This window comes from Lynx canadensis, chromosome C1 (assembly GCF_007474595.2).
Source record: "Lynx canadensis isolate LIC74 chromosome C1, mLynCan4.pri.v2, whole genome shotgun sequence".
Taxonomy (NCBI): Eukaryota; Metazoa; Chordata; class Mammalia; order Carnivora; family Felidae; genus Lynx; species Lynx canadensis.
Window position 1 is genome coordinate 3,719,434 of NC_044310.1, and position 20,546 is coordinate 3,739,979.

Here is a 20,546-nt window from a genome sequence, read left to right on the forward strand (position 1 = left end):
GAGGACAACGTAAAAGCGAGTCTGCTATCTCGTTCTTTTTATAGGCTCCACGCTTCCCGTCAAGTAGAGAGCAAGGGCACGTTAGTCACTCGCCCACACGGTGGGCAAATAGGCTCAGTCCTCTAGCGGCCCTGGTGGCACCCTCAGCACACGGCCGGCGCCCTTCTCCCACAGTCACCAGAAGGAACACGTTGCCCGCACATGCATGCTGCCTGGAGACACAAGCAACTCCTTCGCGGGTCACCGAACAATCCCTCCGCTCTTGACTGTGGCTGAACTGTGGGCCAACACAGCTGGCCAGAGACAGGGGCCAGTCTTGAGGGCTCCAAGGGGGCACAGTGGCCCTCAAGCTCCCGGTGAGACCCCCCACTACTGGCCTTAATGCAGTGGGACCACTTCCCCCTGCCCCCGACCTGGGCTCTGGTCACTGGCCCGAGGCACCCTGGGGCGGGGGGACAACCAGCTGTGCCCAGCGCCCTCCCGCCTGATGATCCTGTGCCAGCAATGAAGAAGGTCGCCGTCACCCTGCACGACACGGCCCGCGGGCAGGGAGGAAGGGAGCAGCCACACCGCACGACACAGCCTGCCCGTCACCTTCTAGGTGCGGAGAATAACATGCCCTCGGTGCCCGCCTCTCCCAAGTGCTAAGCCTTGTTTCTGCAGAAACACAAAGGGGAAGCCCCGGGGCCTGCCCACCACGACCCGCTTCTCCCCGAGCTACTCCTGGGCAGCCCCCGGGCCACAGGTCCTTCCGGGGTTCCAAAAGCACCACTGACCGTGGAAAGACAGCCCACTGTCTGCAGGCTGCAACCAAACGCAAAACCTTGGCCCAGGACCAGGGGCATCACAGCCAGGACAGAGCCACGCGTGCAGTGGTCGCTCAGAGCACGACAGCCAAGCGGCTCGGCAGGAAGGCAGAAGTTACAGGAGGCTCCGGGGAGCAGGAGACAGAAGAACAGGGTGGAGAGGCACACCGGCAGCGACACAACAGCTCCAGGGCCCAACGTAACACCGCGACGGCGACAACAGACCAAGGACAGGCCGGCCACCAGCAGGCCACCAGCAGGCCACAGCAGACCACAGCAGGCGCGGAGCCACATCCGAGACGCAGCAGACGGGGACGGGCTGGGCCCTGCGAAGCACAGGGGACGGTCACCAAACCAGGGCCCGTCAGAGGAAGAGGACAGGCTGGCGGCGGGGTCTCCATTTCCCTGGGCCGACGCCACCGCCCGCCGGGGAGGGCCCGTGCGTCTTCCCGGCAGTCAGAATGAACTGTGCGCCTCCTGGAACCAGGGAGGGTAGCGGGGAGGTTACGTGCGCTCCGGGGCCGGGGCCCGGGTGTGAACCCCAGTTCTAATCCTCAGCCTCCTCAGCTGTGAAAGCAAGGTGACAGCGCCCACCGCAGGACGGCGCTGCGGGGACCGAGCTAATACGTCAACGCTGTGCCCTGGAGAGGCGCCACGAGCTCGGAGTCACGGGCTCCTGGGAAAGGGCGCACACATATGTGTACGTATCTCCCAGACTGTCATCTTAAAGCCTCAGCACGGCTCATCCCGGGAAGAGTCTATTCTCTTTATCTTACAAAGGCAAACGGGGCTTGGACAGCTAAGTGACTGGCCCGAGGCCACCCCACTCACAGGAACGTGCATGAGGGAGACTCAAATACTCAAGCTGCTGAGCACACGTCCACGAAGGGCCAGGCAAGTACCGTGAGGACTTCAGGGAACGAGTGGATTCGCAAATGCAGAATCCGTGAGCAACCAGGGCGGGGAGTGCTGGGAGCAGTGGACTCAGGCAGAACTTGGGGCGCTGGCTGAAGCCAGCCCTTGCAGAGACAGGCTGGCAGCACAGACGGACGGACAGACTCACGCTGTGTGCTGCCGCCACGGCCCATCCCGCGGCGAACCCGCTCCCCCTCGCCAATCGCCCACGTACGTAAACTGAAATGAACTAAATCGGTGGGGGGCGCGGGCCATTTCCCAGACAGATCTCCCCTGGGATGAGTCCTTCTGGTACCACAGCTCTAGGGGTGACAGCGCGGCAGCGGGGGCGAGCCCCGGGTGTTAGGAAGGGGGCAGGGCCCAGCGCTTCTGGAAAGGACCCGGTCCGGCAGGAAGCAGGCTCTGCACAGCCTCCCCATGACAAGAGCCATCAGCGACAACAAGAAGAGCCATGACCCGGGGCGCCTAGGTGGCTCAGTCGGTTGAGTGTCCAACTTCGACTCAGGTCACAATCTCACAGTTCATGAGTTCAAGCCCCGTGTCAGGCTCTGTGCTGACAGCTCAGAGCCTGGAGCCTGCTTCAGATTCTGTGCCTCCCTCACACTGCCCCTCCCCCGCTCATGCTCGCTCGCGCTCTCTCTCTCTCTCAAAAATATATAAACGTTAAAAATAAATTAAAAAAAAAAAAAAATAAGAGCCATGACCCTGGTCTCACAGTGAGGAAGAGCGTCCCAGGCACAGAAGGGGGGGAGGAGGGAGGAAGGACACCTCTTCCATCAGGACACCAGGCTGAAGAGCCATATCTGCACTGGCCACATAGAACCTTCTAGAGCCTGAAGGACCCGGGAGGCAGGGCTGGCTGGCATCCGGCAAGCTGTCCCCGGGCCATGTCTTGTGAAAGGCACAGGCTCCAGAGAAGGGCTCTCAGCAAAGCAGGCCTCCCTGGATGCTGTACCACAGAAGGTAGCCCCAGGGCGGCCACAGCAGAGGACAGTGTCCCATGGAGAAAGGACAAGAGGTCCTGGGCTGAGCCCTTTCCAAGTCCTTGGCACTGGGCTCCACCAGCCCAGTCATCTGCTCCCAAAGGCATCTCCGGGACAGGTCCCAAGAATGTCCCCCATTTTATGGAGAAAACGCAGCAGCAGAGACTGGGAGAGGTTAGGAAACTCAGGGCTCACCCCACGGCCAGGAGTGGAGCCACGCTCACCAAGGTCTGTCGGCCCCACTGGACGGCTCCAACACCACCGTCTGTATGTACTTGCTCAGTGCACCACCCACCTCAGCGGCCAGGATGGATGGAGCCTCCGCAGAGCCGACCTCCCCAGGGGGCAGCTCTTGGCCCTCATGCTCTGTAACTGGGCCTAGCTTTCATGTGTCTGTTGCCAAGCCTTTGGGTATAAATCTATTTCCCCAAAATAGCACTGCTCCTATGGGAAACAGACCCATTTCCCTCAGGGATTCCCACGCACGCACTGCCGAGAAAATGGGGGTTACAGGTGCTGAACAAGCAAGAATTCCCTCCTAGTGACATCCTTTGGGGAGGTGCTTGGAAACACCCTCAGGTGCCCAAGGAGCTCCCCACGAGGTCCCAACAGGGTCCACAACCTCCCGGGGACACAGCTCTCCTGGAAGGATACTGGATTCATCAGAACGCACCCTACCACACGAACAGCGCTGCAAGAGAGGCAATGGGAAGAAAGGAGGCTGAGACGTGGCGCTTCTACAACACCTGCTGCCTCCGATGGCCGTGGTGAGGCGTGGGGTCTGCCCCTGCTGAAATCCACCCAAGACACGAGCACTCCACTAAGAGGCACGCGCCGTGCCCTCACCCCTGCTCAGGGCCTGTGCACACAGATGCACCCAGTGAGCCTTCCTGAATCCCAGACAAACCAGAGCATCGGTGGCCAGAAAAGGTATAAAGGTGCACACCACGCTGGGGGCGGTGGCTTTCTCTGGGGCGGTTCCCTGGGGACTGAGGCCGGAAGGAAGACTACCTTTGTCGTGTTAAAACTGGAGCTCACACAGGGCAGGAGCCTGCTCTGCTGGCACCACCCCTGCCCACCCGCGCCCCGCGCTCACATGGGGCAATCCAGAAGCCGAATCCCCTCCTCACAAGGATCTGAGTGGTCTGGGAGCCTGGGAGAAGAACCCCGCAGCCGCTGAGGTGCCTGGATGCCGTCTGCTGAAATGCACCATCAGCAGGTCAGGGGGCGGTGCATCCTTAAGGAGCACCTCAGGGCATTCCTGAGTGGGGACACCAACCAGAGCGGGCCACCATGTGGCAGCCGAGGGAGGGTCCGCGGGAAAAGGCCGCTTGCGGGGCATGTGTACAGGAGCGGACACGCAGGAGGGCGGGGCAGGGCCTTCCCAGTACAGAGCGGCCACTCAGTGAAACCAAAGGGAGGGACGAAGGAGGAAGGCAGTGAGGAAGGAAAGGTGGGAGGCAGATCACCAAAGCGGGTGTTCAGAGCGGATGAAGGGGTCAGAGAGTCACTGGTCTGCGGGTCAGGGAGGACGAAGGCTCACTGTGAGGACGGCCATGGGGGACGCGCACGCAGCAGGGACACCTCAGCGGCAGTCTTCCTCGGCCTCCCTGCCACGCACACGTTCCCGGGACTCACGGCATCCAGACCACCTCTGTGACCTCCACACAGGTCTCCCCGGAGGCCCCGCCCCCCCCAGCCCAGACGCCCCCGCCCCCCCCCCCCCCCCCCCCCCCCCCCCCACCCCCCCCCCCCCCCCCCCCCTCCCACCCCCCCCCCCGCCCAGATGCCGCCGAGTCACAGCTCACTCCCACTGAGCCCCTGGCAGAGGTCCATGGTCAAGTGCTCTGCTCCAGACGCTGCCGTGGTGGCAGCTGGCTGGGTGTGGGGGGAGCGGGAGGCCCTCCGCTTTCCTCCAGCTAGAAGCACCATGGGACGTGGACCCAGGACCCCCACACCTCCCTGAGCACCTGGCGAGGAAGCCTCGCTCGGGACTCCATTCCGTCCTGGCATGGGCCCGTGGCCTTCGGGCCCAGTTCTAGAAAACGGGCTTCCCGCTTACGTTGATGACCAGCTTCCACTGCACTCAGCCACTTTATGCAAAGCTCTGCATCTGCTCCAGGGCCGGACGAGCGACCCGAGCCCTCTCCCAAACCCATCTCCAGAGACCACCTCCCACGCCGAGAGAGGCAGCCGCACGGCACCGGGCCCGTGACCGGCTCACAGCTCTGCGGCCACGAGAGCAGGCCAAGGAGCCCCAGGGCAGAGACTCGCTCGAAGCCAGGGTGTGGGGGCTCTCCTTGCAAGCGGCAGCTTTCAGGGGCACGTGAACAGTCACCCTGGTGCTGATGCGGCTGTCCAGGCCTGTCACACAGAAGCAAGGGAAAGGTCAGAACCAAGCAAAGAACAGAAGACAGAGCGAGGGAGGCTGCATGGATTTCCTAGTTGCAGAGAAGAGACGACAGACCGACAGCACCTGCTAATCTGCACAGATTCTGGAAGCGTCCCTCGAAGGGAAGGCCTGCCTTTCTTCCGGGGAGTGACGAGGAGCCACCAGAACAACCACAATTAAGACCTGTCGTTTCCAGTCCCTCCCAGGCTGAAAACCACTCTTCAAAAGTCAGTCCTCACACAAAGGGGGGAGTCAAACCAGGGAAATGGGGAGAAGGTCGCTGACTGTGTCGCCATATCCTGGTCGTGACGTCGTGCGACAATTTGGGGCAAACTGGGCAAAGGACACACGGACTCTCCCTGCATTATTTGTTAAAACCACATGTGAATCTGGAATGACCTCAATAAAAATTTCCGTTAAACAAGTCTCAATCCTCCTGTACTGTGGCATTTCCCAAGCAAACAAATATCCACGTCCCCCCATGACAGCAAAATAAAGTCAGACCAGCTGCAAACTGCACGTGAATTCCACCACGGAAGCCGGTCCCAGTCCCTGCCTTGGCCCTTTCAGGGCGATAAAACGTCACCCAGCAAAGAAACCCTTTTCCAAGACTGAGTCACAAAAGCCCAGAAGACCCTGGGCAGGATTTATAACACAGACCGTAACCGCTGTCAGGACGCAAGCTGAGGGCCGCAAGGCCGTGAGCTAGATTTTCAACCTGGCATCCTGCACGTGAGGCGAAGGCTGAGCACAACGGGTTTCCTTTCTCAGAGTCTCAGGTGGTCACTGGGGGCCTTGGTGAGAAGCTGCATTCTGGTCCTTTCTCCCCGAGAAGGGGGAATGTGCCTGCCTGCCCACCCAAGCATATTCAGGCTCCACTCCACAGTCCCTGGTCATTGGTTTTTATTTTTTATTTTTTTAATTTTTTTAATGTTATTTATTTTTGGCAGAGAGAGAGAGAGAGAGAGACAGAGCATGAGCAGGAGGGGCAGAGAGAGAGAGACAGACAGAATCCGAAGCAGGCTCCAGGCTCCGAGCTGTCAGCACAGAGCCCGACGCGGGGCTCGAACTCACAGACCGGGAGATCATGACCCGAGCCGAAGTTGGACGCTCCACCGACTGAGCCACCCAGGCACCCCATCCTGGTCATTGGTTTTTAAATATGACACAGAGGCGCCCGGGGGGCTCAGTTGGGTAAGCATCGGACTCTCGATCTCAGGTCAGGTCATGGCCTCAGGGTCACGAGATCGAGCCCTGTGGCTCGAGATTGGGCTCTGTGCTGACAGCGTGGAGACTGCTCAGGACTCTCTCTCTCCCTCTCTCTGTCCCTCCCTCACTCACTTGTGTACAAGCGCTCTCTCTCTCTCTCTCTCTCTCTCTCTCAAAATAAATAAATTTTTACGAAAACAACAACCTAAACTGTCATCAGTTTTGCAATTTCACAGGCACCGCCTGCATCCGGTAAGTGCCCCAGTGACCAGCTGGCTGCCCACATGAAGGGGGCAAATGGGAAGCCACTGGGGTTCAGATCCCTTCAGAAGACACGACCTTGGAGGACTCTGTAGCGGCCCCCCGACCCCTCGGACTGCCACGAGATACTGAGAACAGACCCGGGGCCGTCGGAGCTGCCCTCTTGCCCCAGCCGTAGTGACACAGACACAGGCCCCCGATGAGCTGTGGGTATTGCCAGGTTTTCCCTGCAGCTCTGCTGACACCCGCTGGCGAGTCTCAAAGTGATGGAGCCGCCTCGGGCCCCGACGAAAGGCTGCTTTCCCAGAACCCCAGGTCGGGTAAGACTTCCGTAAGGGACTCTACGGCAGGTGTGCACCTAGGTTCTTGACATCAGTACACGGCACAGCGGCACTTACAGGGCCCTCCGTGACCGACGGGGCCAGGGTCTCCGAGCCAGACACAGGCTGTCACGTTGCTTTCAATCTCGACAGCAGAGACCCTGTGGCATTTTCTCTGTCTCCCTGTCTGTCCCCTCCTCCCTCTCGAGGGGACACAAGAGGATTACAGAGGGCGGTAAGACTTCCCATATGGGGCTGGGGGGTGGGGGGGGTTGAAGCTCAGTGAGCCACGGCAGACCCAAAGCCGGGACCAGTCCTAGGACTTGCTTCTGTTCATAGTTAATTTATCGTTTTTCACGCATCGTTATCTCTTCTCAGGAAAAACAGTGACCTCGTGATGAGATGACCCCCACGGACCCATCCAAGAAACGCATGAACTCAGATAACAACGTCTGCATCCCAGCACGGACCCGAACACCAAGCCACGTGCAGGGACACCGTTACTGGAAACATTCTCATACTGGAGCTGAACTACACCTTTTCTTTGGGTTCTTGAGAGTCGCTGTTCTAAGTCAAAACTCGGCACATCACAACTCACACTCACGCCCCATCCTGCTCTCCCTGGGCCAGAACAAGGAGCCAGACCACCCAGGACAAGAGGTTCCGCCATGCGGGCGGGAAAGAACTGGGGTGGTCCCTTCTCCTGGATTCCTCACGCAGCCGGACTAAAAGCCCCTGGAAGTACCCAGAAGGAGCATGAGGCCCAGGTCAAGGCCCGTCAGCAGGACCCCAGAGCAGAGCACATCTCTGCAGTGATCTCCGAGGCATGAAGGGGTTGTCCCAAATCCACCGCTGGAGAACCTACTTCTAAATCACGCCAAGACGGAGTCCTGAGCCTTCCACGTGGATTCCAGCGTTCAAAGATTACCAAGCCACTGCACACCACGTTCATAACAGCATTAGGCACAACAGCCAAAAGGTGGAACGACCCAGGTGTCCATCCAAAGGTAAATGGATGAACACAACGTGGTCCATCCGTGCAATGGAATATTATTCAGCCTTAAAAAGGGAAGGAAATCCCAAAATGTGATTCAACACGATGACCCTTGAGGACACGATGCCAAGCGAAATAAGCTGGTCACAGAAGTGGAATCCTGATGATTCCACTTCTAGGAAGACCTTAGAGGAGTCAAATTCAGGGACAGAAAGAACGGTGGTGGCCAGGGGCTGGGGGAGGGGATACGGGGAGTGTGTATTTAGTGGGGACAGGGCTTCAGGTTGGGCCGATGAGAAGGTTCTGGATGTGGATGGTGGTGGTGGCGGCTGCACAACCACGAGAATGTGCTTAACGCTACCGAACTGCACACTTGAAGAGGGTCAGAATAGTAAATTCTGTGTCGTGTCTATTTCACTACAATTTAAAAGTAATTAATAATCGAGCCACGGACAGGGGCGTCCAGGAAGGCCGAGAGATCTAGCAAGTGGTTTTCCTGACCTTGGTCATAAAGATGTGAACTACATGTCTTACGAAAGCGTTTCCCCAGGAAAGAAAACAGAAGTGATTTGAGGGACACGAGACACCGCTCAGAAGGGATGACAGGCAGACAGGGCATTGCCCCTCCCTCCTCCTCCCTCTCATCCCCTCCTTCCCCCCCACCCCCCGTCCCTGCCCTTCCCCCTCGCCCCACATCACCACCTCCCCCTCCCCCCTCCCCCCCTTCCCTCTCCCACCACCACCTCTACCAGGCCACTTGCTGAGGGTGCCTAGCCACACCCAGACCCCTCTGTAGAGCCCAATTCCTATGAGGTCTAGCCATCAGCCGTCAATAATACAGACACACCAAATGGAGAGAGACGAGCAGCCCTTACCCTTTTCTCCGTGGGCGGGAAGGAGGCCAGGAATGTGCTGCAGACCAGACACCAGAAGGTTCTCGGGAAGAAGATGGAACACGGGCTCCAGGAGCGGGTGTGGCCTCAGCATGTACTGCAGGCTGCAGCTCTCCATGAGGGTCATATGCTTGTTTTCTGGGGGAGAAAACACCCATGTGACAGCTGTGACCAAAGGCCCTTTGGGTCAAACCAGTCGATAAACTGAGCATCTAAGAAAGAAACACCGCAAGCAGGAAACGCATTTTTCCATGAAGGCAGGGGAAATGCTCTGTTCAGCCTAAAAAGCAAAAAGAATTGATCCTTAAGAACTCTCTGGTGAAACTACAAACACACATACCTGCTTTTTTTTTTTTAAAATGTTTGTTTATTTCTGAGAAAGACCATGCATGCCACAAGCAGGCAGAAAAGGGGGTCAGAGGATCAGAAGCGGGCTCTGTGCTGACAGCAGAGAGCCCGATGTGGGGCTCGAACTTACGAACCGTGAGATCATGACCTGAGCGGAAGTTGGACGCTCACCCGACTGGGCCACTCAGGCGCCCTCCCAGATACTCGTTTTTAACGCAACACCACAAAATCCCTCCTGCTCACCCCTCCCCACCGAGTCACGAAGTCCAGAAACCGCCCGGTCCCCATTATCACCAGGGGTCCAGAAGGCACCCTGGGCCCCAGCCTGCCTCCCTCCCCGCTCAGCACCCGCATCATCGAGCCCACGGAGCAGCAGGACTGGGACCTGAAGGACAGACCAAGACACAAACACCGCGATACCTGCAGCACAAGGGAGAACGGGACTGAACCCCAGGTAGGTGTGGACAGCAGACAGCGGACCAGGGAAAGCGAAGAGGGAGAGCATCCTGGAGAACGCGACGGCTAAAAAGGGTTCGGACGCAGAGCTCGGGAAGATGGAGGGAACAGCATCAACAGAAACTCAGGTTCAAGGAAGGGCGGCGCCCAGAACCACAGGGCCCTGGAGTTGAGACGGACCAGAGACAGCCCCTCTACACAGCCCCCCAAAAAAGTCTTGCTGGGACTTGATTTCTTCAAGTCTGACAGGAGCCTAAGCACCTACTACAATGTGCTACACGATTTCATAAGAAATGAGCTAAATATGACCTACTGCATTCGTTAGAAAACGAAATGAACGAAAACTATATATTTAATACCTAACCACCACAGACACAGGGTCTGCTGCCTACTTTAAGATTTAAATGCCCTGAAAGGCACTCTCCGTATGGCTGGTTGGAAAGACGCTGGCCGGGCCTCCATGGAGGGAAATCAGGAGAAATGTTACAAACTAGTCCTCAGACCCAGCACCCCGGCTTCCGGGAGTTCAACCCCCAGCTGCGCGGGCACGCGTGCAAAACGGCAGCTGTCCACACCAGTAACGTTCCCAAACTCTGTTCCCTGGGTCCCCCAAGGTTGGCTCGCAGGACCACGCAGTAAAGCACGGATCGCGACCTCAACGACAGCACGCGGCCGTAGGAAGAATGGGGGGCGCTCCAGGCACCAACAGGAAGACTTCACTAAGGCAAACTGTCAAGGGGAAAAGAGGAGGCAAAAATGAGAGCCCGGAAATGTGCTCTTGCCTCTGTCCCACACGAGGGTCCTAGAGACACCTAGGGGTGCAAGGGAGGGAGCAGAGCAGCGGGGGAAGGCCTCACTGGACGTTTTTAAACTTTTTTATGCTGTTTTAATTCTCAATCATGTGAATGTGTTGCCCATTCGAGCAAGAAATCGGTACATTTCGGGAAACGCCCACGAGAAGGTGACCCTCATGCTCTCAGCTCCCAGCACACAACCTTCCACTGCTGCCCCAGGACAAGCCGCTGGCTGTGCACATCCGTCTAAAGGTCCTGATCCTGGGACACCCGGCTGGCTCAGTCGATGGAGCATGTGACTCTTGATCTCAGGATCATGATTCGAGCCCCACCGTTGGGCATGGAGCCTATTTAAAATTAAATTAAAAAAAAAAAAAAAAGGGGCGCCTGGGTGGCGCAGTCGGTTAAGCGTCCGACTTCAGCCAGGTCACGATCTCGCGGTCCGGGAGTTCGAGCCCCGCGTCGGGCTCTGGGCTGACGGCTCGGAGCCTGGAGCCTGTTTCCGATTCTGTGTCTCCCTCTCTCTCTGCCCCTCCCCCGTTCATGCTCTGTCTCTCTCTGTCCCAAAAATAAATAAAAAACGTTTAAAAAAAAAAAAAAAAAAAAAAAAGTCCTGATCCTAAGGGTGCTCCAGGACACAAAATGCCAGCAAAGTAATGATTAGACTCAATTAAGAAATAACCTAAAAGTCAATTTCTATCAATAAAATTAAGTTTCAGGGGCACCTGAGTGGCTCAGCCGGTTAGGCATCCAACTCTTGATTTCAGCTCACATCACGATCTCAGGGTTCCTCGCGAGTTAGAGCCCCGAGTCAGGCTCTGCACTGACACCACAGAGGCTGCTTGGGATTCTCTCTCTCTGCCCCTCCCCTGCTCGCTCACACACATGGATGTACATGAGCTCTCTCTCTCTCACCCTCTCTCTAAAATAAGTAAACTTTTAAAAAAATATCTTCGGTCGCCTGGGTGGCTCAGTGGGTTAAGCATCCAACTTCGGTTCAGGTCACGATCTCCCATTCCGTGAGTTCCAGCCCCGTGTCGGGCTCTGGGCTGACAGCTCACAGCCTGTAGCCTGCTTCAGATTCTGTGTCTCCCTCTCCCTCTGCCCCCTCCCCACCCACGCTCTGTCTCTCTCTGTCTCAAAAATAAATAAACATTTAAAAAATTTTTTGAATACTTTAAAAAATAAAGTTTTGGACTGATTGCTCCTCTGTAATGAAATTTTCGCCAAATTCAGTGGGCAGTGGAAGGCGTGGGATTGGTTCGATTTTCAACTCAGGCCACGGGGCAGGCTCAAAGTTCCTGTCACAGAATCCGGCAACAACAAGTCTAAGACAAGAAAAGCCATCCTCCCAAACGGATCCACCTCCGACCACCTGACCCCTCCACACCCCCACCCTGGGCCTCGGAGATATTCTGCCAGGCGCCCCCATCCATCTGTCCATCCTCCACACGGCTGCTGGGCCTCGTGGGGGACGGCGGGAAGCCCCGCGGGACGCTCCTCTGCGGTCAGGCACAGCTGGAAGGCCATGCCGTGCCGAGCGGAACCAGCGGGCCTCACGGCGAAAGGTCTCTGGTGCCCGCGCAGCCGGTGACCGACAGCAACTACCCCGTCTGGTGGGCAAGGCTGCCGCCCCGGTGGCCAGGAGGCTCCGGGGCCGCTGTCCCAGGGACGTCCGCAGGAAGCAATGCCCTCCTCTCAGGCTGGCACGTTAGAGTTCCTTCAGTTGTGTCCAAACTCCAGGCCCGTGAGAAGTTTTGCCCTAATTCACTAAATAAATCCGCTAAGCTGATAGGTTTCCACAGAGAAAGATCCCAAGATGGACTGAGGGCAGAGAGCACTCAGAGTTACAGGGTGAACCAGTGCTGCTGAGGACGGCAGGACCTTCCGCGGCAACACCACGGGCCAGGCCGGGCCACGCCTTGTCGCTTACGTTCTACGGGGTCGTGGAGAAGCGGGTGCAGGAGGGCTCGGGGGGTGCCGTGGTACAGCTTCAACCTGCAAGACACGTCCAGGGGGTGCATGTCAACTCTCCGCGTCTTGCTTCCAGTCACCAGACGTCAGCCACACGTCTCGGAAGGAAAGCACGCAACTCACCAACCGCCCCACACCTACTAGAGCTTTCTACACACCAGACAATCGTACCTTCCGCAGAGAAGAGAGATGGCCAAGCGAAGCAGCAGCCCCCCTGTGCCACCCACGCCCCTGGCGCCCCCCACACCCCCCCGTGCCCCTGGCCACACACTTCCAGCACACGGAGAGCCCACCCCCACGCACCCAGGTGCTAGAAAACTACACCAGGGAAATTTATAACGCTCTGAAATGTCCCAGCAAAGACAACATCTGAGGAAGTGCCATGGTTGTGTATCCAGACCACTGGTTCTCAACCAGGGGTGAGACTGCCTGATACTTGGTAGCGTCCACAGCTATTTCCAATGGTCACAAGTGGGGGGAGGAGGCTGGGAGGTTTCTGGCATCTAGTGGGTAAGGCCAGGGATGTTCTCAGAGATCCTGCAGCACACAGGATGCCCCCCGGCAAAGACTTATCCAGCCCCAGGCGTCAGTCCGCCAAGGCTGAGAAGCTCTGCTCCAGAGGGACAACGTAAGCGTCAACCCCGGCCGGCGTGGGGACACACGGTCTTCTCCATCGTGGTCTGTGCGGCTCCTGGACAGGGCCTGGCACCAAGTGTGCATGGAGGAGTGCCCACTGCTCACCGGGTGCGTGCTCGAGAACATATTTAGTACTCCCGCAGCCTTACGAGATGCACACCGTTCTCTCTCAGGCACACACGAGGGAATTCGGAGCCAAGAGTCTAGGTGCCTGGCCCAAAGCCCCCCAGGACTAAGTGAGAGCCTGCGTCCGCCTTATACCACCCCCACGCCCAGGGCCAGAGCCGGCCTCACCCCCATCTAAAGGACAACTCTCTGGCTTACTCAGAAATGGCAAACGCAGCTACTCCAAAGCAAAGACCTCCCAGGGTACACACCATTGGGAACAGACCACAACACAAGTGGACAAAGGGAAAGCTTTCTGTGTGGGGGATGATGAGCGGTTAACTCTCCCCAAAACGAGGCTGGAAAATCCCAAGGATAAAGAAAACGAGGCAGATACCGCTTGTCCTGGGAAGCTGAGGTAGGAGACTCCAGCTTGTTGCCGAAGATGCGAAGAATTCCGAACCCACATGACAAAGCCTGGAGGGAGCCATCCGGCCTCCTGCCCTCGGTGACCGCTTCGACCACAGCCACGATGTTAGGGTGGTTTAAGGACGTGTGAAAATACAAGGACTGCAAAACAGAAACCAGAACGTAGGTGATGGACTGTCCTGCAGGTCCTAAAATGCCGCAAACGTGTCTCCTCCTGGGACACACCTCCTTCTAGGGCGCTGGAGCAGAAGAGCTCCGTCGGAGTCGGAAGCTGGTATCACGGCTTTTCATTCATGAAGCTGTTCTGTTCCAGGAGCTCCCAGCCACTCCCAGCCACTCCCAGCCACTCCCAGCCACGGAACGTGCCGCAGGCCCTGCACCTAAAGGAAGGCAGGAGCGACTTCACGCCCCCGTCACCTCGTGGGAACCAGTCATCGCAAACACACACGCCTGCCGACCCGTCCCACAGAACACTCACCGCCTGAAACTTCAGCCCAGCTTGCCAACGTCGGCCCTAGTCCCTGTTTTCTGTGCAGCCGTTAAGAAGTTCCACCAAACCAACTGTTTCAACTAAGCAGGATCCTTAGATTTCTTGAGACGCTATGTAATCATCCCCAGTTCAGAGCCCAACTAACATCTTTTTACGACAAAAATCACCTCGACAGCATTTTCTTACAAGACTGTTTTTGGACCTAAGCCAAGTAGACGGTATTCAGGTGGCTCCTAAAAGGTTTCCCACCTGTCACCTTTCCGCTCCATCCTATGCAAACGGAGCCCCAGCTGGGCCCTGTCCCGCCCCGCCCCGCCCCGCCCCGCCCCGCCCATCCTGGGGGTCGTCCTGGTGGTGGCCTTAAGGGAAAGACAACAGAGAGGAGTCAGAGCCACCTGCCTCTCCGCCTGTGCACGGTGGCGCTCTCCGTTGGCACAGAAGAGAACGCGCCTCCGCTCTGTGGGCTCTGTGGTTCTTTTATTTCGTGAGCCCAGCGCAGTCACCTCTGTTTAAAGCTAATAAACGTCGTCGGCACCGAGGATGCGGACAGGATCGCGGCCGGGCTTCGCAGGTCAAACCTAGACAGAGGTGCTGAGCTGTGGCTCTGCACTGGGAGCGTCCCCGGAACTGCGTCCGCACTGGGGGAGAGTGACGGGTGAGAGGTCACCCCCTTGCACACATAGACCCCCCCACCCCAGCCAGGGAGCGGTAAGGCAAGGCCACGCTGGGCAGCTTCAATGTGATTTAACCGTGGACTAATCCCCCATTAACGAGTCATTACCAGGGTGTCACCGAGAAAACGTTTCCTGTAATCACAGACTGTCAGCCCAGAATAACAGAGAGACACATTAAAACATCAGCCGTGAGATATAAATCGTTATTCTATTATCTTTTATGGCAAAATGATGAAATAATGGCCACTCACGGCTGACAGGTGGTGGGACCAAGAGAGAATTATGTTTCTGTTTCCGAGACTCAAGAACTGTTTTTGAACGGCCGGCCGCAGCGTCGGTTTGTCACCATCTCACCTGTCCTATCAATACCTGGGTACGTCCGTGTTAGCAACACCGCCCGCTTCTCCTTTCGGCAGTGAAACAGATGCTCCGATGCAAAGCCACGAAGGTCCCCCGCTCGGAGGTCACCCTGACGCTGCTCTGCCTAGAGCAGTAGCACCAGCTGTTCAGCAGGTCCGAGTTCGAATTGAGGGCCGCGGCCCTTCCCTGCCATCTGCCCCCGAAGACGATGATCTGAGACCAGAAACGACGACGGCAGAGCCCCGTTGCTGTCTGTCCCCAAAGACCCCACCTTCAACCAGGAGCGTCGGCCGCCGGGAGCACAGCATGCCGACCGTGACCCGAGGCCTGAAGGGTGTTGCCCTGTCACTACTGACCGTGAAGGGCGCGTGCTCTTTTCCAAACGTCATTTACAGAGCCTTCAGCGTGGGGAGAGCACTGTGCTGAAGAATCTCTAAGGAACCTGAAGACATGACCCCACCCCCAAGTTCAGAGCTCAAAGGTAAGGCCAGCCTCGGCAGGTATAAAACACAAACCCAGTGCAGAACCCACCGGAAGCCTGTGGAAGTAAAAAGGCTCCCAGGGGTGAGAGCACAAGGCAGCCGTAGAGCTTCTCAGAAAGAACACAGCAGGCCCCAGGGTCACCTGTGCCGAGCCCCGGTCAGCAACCAAGGCCACGCCTGACCCAGTGCGGTCTCTGCCTCGCGGGCACGTAACCTTTAACCCGGCAACCTGGGACTCCCTGGTCGGTGCTGGTGACACAGACCGCCTGGTTGACCCCTGCCTTCCCCCCACAGGAAGGGGACCTCGCCCGAGAACAATGTTCTCTCTGCAGACACGACTTTTTCCCACCCTGTTCTGTCTACGAAAGCCCCGCACTCTGTCCAGCTCCCCGGAGCTCCTTTCTATTTGCCGGATGGGATGCCGCCCCGTTCATGAGTCGTGAATACAGCAAATTAGATTGTCAAATTTACACAACTGATTTTTGGTTTTGGGGTTTGTTGGTGTTTTTTTTTTTTAGCTTAGTTATTTACTTTGAGAGAGAGAGAGAACACTCAAGCAGGGGAGGGGCAGAGAGAGGGAGAGAGAATCCCAAGCAGCCTCCACACCATCAGCACAGAGCCAACACAGAGCTCAGACTCACAATCCACGAGACGGTGACCCGAGCAGAAATCCAGAGTCGGACGCTTAACCAACTGAGCCCCCACGGCCCCTGATTTTTGTTTTCTAACAAGCTTTAATCCTCTGGTCGCCTTGCGGGGACCTTCCCCAGGAGGGCAAAGTGGGGCCAGCCCGGCTCACCCGGTACCGAGGTGCCATTCCCACCTTGCGGCACGCGATTGGACTCCGCCAGCACTCCCGCCAGCACTCAGCTGAGCCAAAACTGCAAATAAGCCCTTCAGTGTAAGGATGTCTAATTAACACCACGCGGCAGGCTGCGAGAGGAAAATCCTGTGCGTCAACTAAAACCGTGTGATTAAAAGTTTGAGTCAAGCCCATCAAATTACCTGCAAGAGAAGAACTCTCGGGACTGAAGAGGGGGGCTCTCGTTCACTCCAGTCACATCCCCACTCATCTACACTTGACAGGATTCCTCCCTGATGGGGTAAACAGGTTAATAAATCATGGAAATGCTCCTGTCTTAATGCCTTCATCTTCCAAAACATGGACACCATTTTGCCCAGGGGCCAGGTCCTCATTTCTCACCCACATGACAGAACTGAAATGGGGCGTCTGATGACGCGCCGTGATGGAGAGGCCGCGGCCACGTGTCCCCAACTGCACTGCCACTCGACCTGCTCGCTTCAGTCGCAAGCGGAAGGCTGGGCGGCAAGGCCAGGGAAGAGAGGAGCAGAGATCACAAGTGTCTTTGAGCAATTCTTTTCCAACAAGCCTTTAACAGAGGATCTTCAGGAAGGCAGATGGCTTACCAACACTTCCTGCGGCCTCCCACTTGAGGCTCAGATGGTTTCCTGTGCACTTCCCACCATGAGCCCGAGTGCCCCAAACCCGGGGACTCTGTGACACAAAACTCTCCTCTGGGAAACGCAAAGTCTCCAGCTCCAAAGTCAGAGGCTTCTGTGCACCCAGGGCAGAGCCCGCCATCACCCACAGCACACAACACACAACAGGGCCAGCCCCAGGGGTCAGCCCGCCCAGGCTGAGAGGCCCTGCTCCAGAGGGATAACGTAAGCATCAACCCCGGCCGGCGTGGGGACACACGGTCTTCTCCATCGTGGTCTGTGCGGCTCCTGGACAGGGCCTGGCACCAAGTGTGTATGGAGGAGTGCCCACTGCTCATCGCGTGCGTGCTCGAGAACGTATTTGGTACCCCCGCAGCCTTACGAGATGCACACCGTTCTCTCTCAGGCACACACGAGGGAATTCGGAGCCAAGAGTCTAGGTGCCTGGCCCAAAGCCCCCCAGGACTAAGTGAGAGCCTGCGTCCGCCTTATACCACCCCCACGCCCAGGGCCAGAGTGTCCACTTTTTAATTTTTTTTAACATTTATTCATTTTTGAAAGACAGAGAGAGACAGAGCACGAGCAGGGGAGGGGCAGAGAGAGAGGGAGACATAGGATCCGAAGCAGCTCCAGGCTCCGAGCTGTCAGCACAGAGCCCGACGCAGGGCTCGAACTCACAGACCGGGAGATCATGGCCTGAGCTGAAGTTGAACACTTCAGGCACCCCTAGAGTGTCCACTTTTAAAGAGGAAATCACATGGCTGTCACCGCCTGACGAATTAGGACCATGTGAGAGTGGATTCTCGTGGCACTGGCATGGTAGCAGAGACTACCCCACTAGCTGAACCTCGAGCTCAGGCCGCTGGTGTACCTACCCCTGTAGCAACACCAGGGGCTGAGGGGAGCCCTGGAGGCAGCCAGCCCGGTCTGTGTGGTGGCGGTCCTGTCTGGTCACTCCCATAAAACACAAGGAGGAGGAGAGACACCTGGGTGGCTCGGTCAGTTAAGCGTCCGACCCTTGATCTCGGCTCAGGTCATGATCTCATGGTTCACGGGATCGAGCCCCGCATCAGGCTCTGTGCTGACAGTGTGGCACCTGCTTGGGATTCTCTCCCTCTCACTCTCCCTGCAGCTCTCCAGCTCGCTCTCTCTCTCGAAATAAATAACTTAAAAAATACACGAGGAGAAGGAAACAGGACGCTGTCACTGAAAGCCTGCATGTGCTTTGTTAGGGGGAGAGTTTAAAGGAGAATGACATACGTCTCAGAAGGAAAATGCAGAAACCGCACGGTACTTTGGCTTCCCAGATTATTTTTCAGAAGATACTTTTTGAGAGGTGGAACAAATTATTAACCATCTCAGCGGAAGTGAAAGGCGATTCCTCTGCACCAGGAGGGTCTCAAAGGACAGCACAGAACTCTGGTCTCTGAGCTAAGAGGCTCCACCAGGCAGCGCCCGGGTGGCTGAGCCTGAGGTCAGGAGGCTGAGCCTCAGCGGCGGGGGGGGCAGGCAAGCCGGAGTGGGGAGGCTGAGCCTGAGGAATTCATCACTCACAGAAATACCAGCTCAGGTTCAAGGCAAGACTTCTTTCTTCAATGTCTTTCTCCAAGACGTTATTTGCCAAGCAATAAAGTCGGGACCCATAGGACACTGACAACTCAGTAAAAACCCTGAGCACACGGGCTTCGCTCATTAATCCACATTTAGACTAGACGGCCATGGTGATTCCAAGGATGGGGGCCTGCTACTGGCGGCCTGCCCACCTCCAATCAGATCTCCCCACGCCACTGCCGACCGGTAAAACCAGAAAACACAAGCAATTAATAAAACCAGAAAAAGATCTTTGCCAAATTCCGAATCCCCTCTAAAAAGGGCAAGTTGTACTTATTTCCAGAGGTGCGTAGGCAGAAGGTGCAGAGCCTCCTGTCTGTGGGTGCCACCACGGGAGTGCTCCACATTTCCACGGCTCGCGTGCATGGAAACACATATACGCGCACACGCACACACGCACACACACACACTCCGCACGGGGTATTCTTTCCTTAACTAACTCGAAAGGAGCTGATTTTCCCGTATTCTGATCATCAGAATCAGACAGGAAGTGCTGGGCTGGGAGGACTGTGCTCAAGGGCACAGCAGGCCGGCCGGTTCCTGGGGCGCCACTGGCCTCTGCTGCTCGCCTTGGGCATAGCAGCTGGACAGCAGCCACTTCCCGAGCAACTCCTCTGGCATCACCGCCCCCCAAAAACCCTCTGCTCACCCACTGGCCCTGCTGCACGCTCCACTTCAGCAACTGCAAGACTGGAGGGTGCAGAATTTTCCAGAAACTTTAAACACTGTGTCCTCACTAACGCACCGTCCCCCGCCGCATGGCCGACTCAGCAGGAGACAAACAGCGAGGGAGGCTGAGCAGACGTGGAGAGCCCAGGACCGGGTGACATCTGACGCATCCCGCGGCCGGTGTGGCAGCAGAGGCCTCTGGGGGAAGCAGTGCTGAGCCTGGACAGGTCCAGCAGGAGCAGGGCAGTTCCGGAGGCTGTTTTCTATGGTGTGGCCAGTTCCGTAGGCCACCATTGCCGAGCCACTCTGGGCAGAGCGTGGCCTGGGGGACGTGACCCCGCCATTACAGGGAAGTCCCACCACTCGGCACTGGTCAGGGACAGGGGTGCCAAGGGGAGGACGTGGGAGAGGGACTCGTTCCCAACCCACGACTGCAAAGCACTCAGGCGCTGATTTCAGGGCTCACCTCCACCCAGTGACACGAGGGGCCTGGGAGCGGGCACTCCCGGCCTCCTGACCTGCTGATGACTCTGTAAGGAGGGACATATAACACCGTCCTCTGGAGGAGGGCTGAGGGGACGGAATCACATAACGTGCTGTGAGCCAAGGCCCGGCCCACGGCCCAGCCCACGGTGAACTCCCACGTCCACCATTCCTCATTCACGTCCACACCTCCATCATTCGCTGTGGTCATGTCACAAACCAGGCTTCCGTGGGCCTGACCGGACACAGGACAAAGAGAAATCCGAGCAGCCTGGCCCTCGAAGGCCACCCCCGAAGGCAGCGGAGGCTGAGCCCGGCCAGGTGATCCACGACCCCAGGGCCACGCTGCTCCTGGCGAACCTCTTCCAGCCGTGTCAGGGGCGAGAAGGCCATTCATCGCCCATGCTGACACAGCCCCGTGAGGAGTTGTCCACAGACCCACACGTGGCTCACATACGATGCAGCCAGCCAGACTCTTCAGTAGCATTTGCATAGGCTGTGTGACAACCTGAATATCAGACACATCTTTCGTCCCCAGGACACATGCTTTCCCAAGACCTCATTTAACCTTCCTGACCTCTGGGGGCATGAGCGCCCTCCTACCCTGGGAAGGCAGGGCTCCAGCGGATGGATCCGCGCCCCGACCACAGCCCGAACCCTGGGTGGCAGCCAAATGCAGGGAGCAGCGTGCTCAGCCGGCCCCCCGCAGCTTCAGGACTGAGCCGGGACAGTCCCCAGCAGCAAAGGGGCACTCGGGCTGTGGTCACATGCGGTGACACCTCCAAGGACGGCTGTGGTCAC

At 57.5% G+C, this 20,546-nt stretch overlaps 1 protein-coding gene across 1 annotated transcript in view; it reads right to left on the bottom strand.

Annotated features, from left to right (window-relative positions):
• The window catches only part of NPHP4 (nephrocystin 4), a 109,753-nt gene that overhangs the window by 72,161 nt on the left and 17,046 nt on the right, over window positions 1-20,546 (bottom strand). Inside the window, 3 exon segments of the mRNA XM_032594185.1 lie at window positions 8,756-8,911; window positions 12,305-12,369; window positions 13,484-13,656. Of these exon segments, the coding sequence (XP_032450076.1) occupies window positions 8,756-8,911; window positions 12,305-12,369; window positions 13,484-13,656 (394 nt within the window).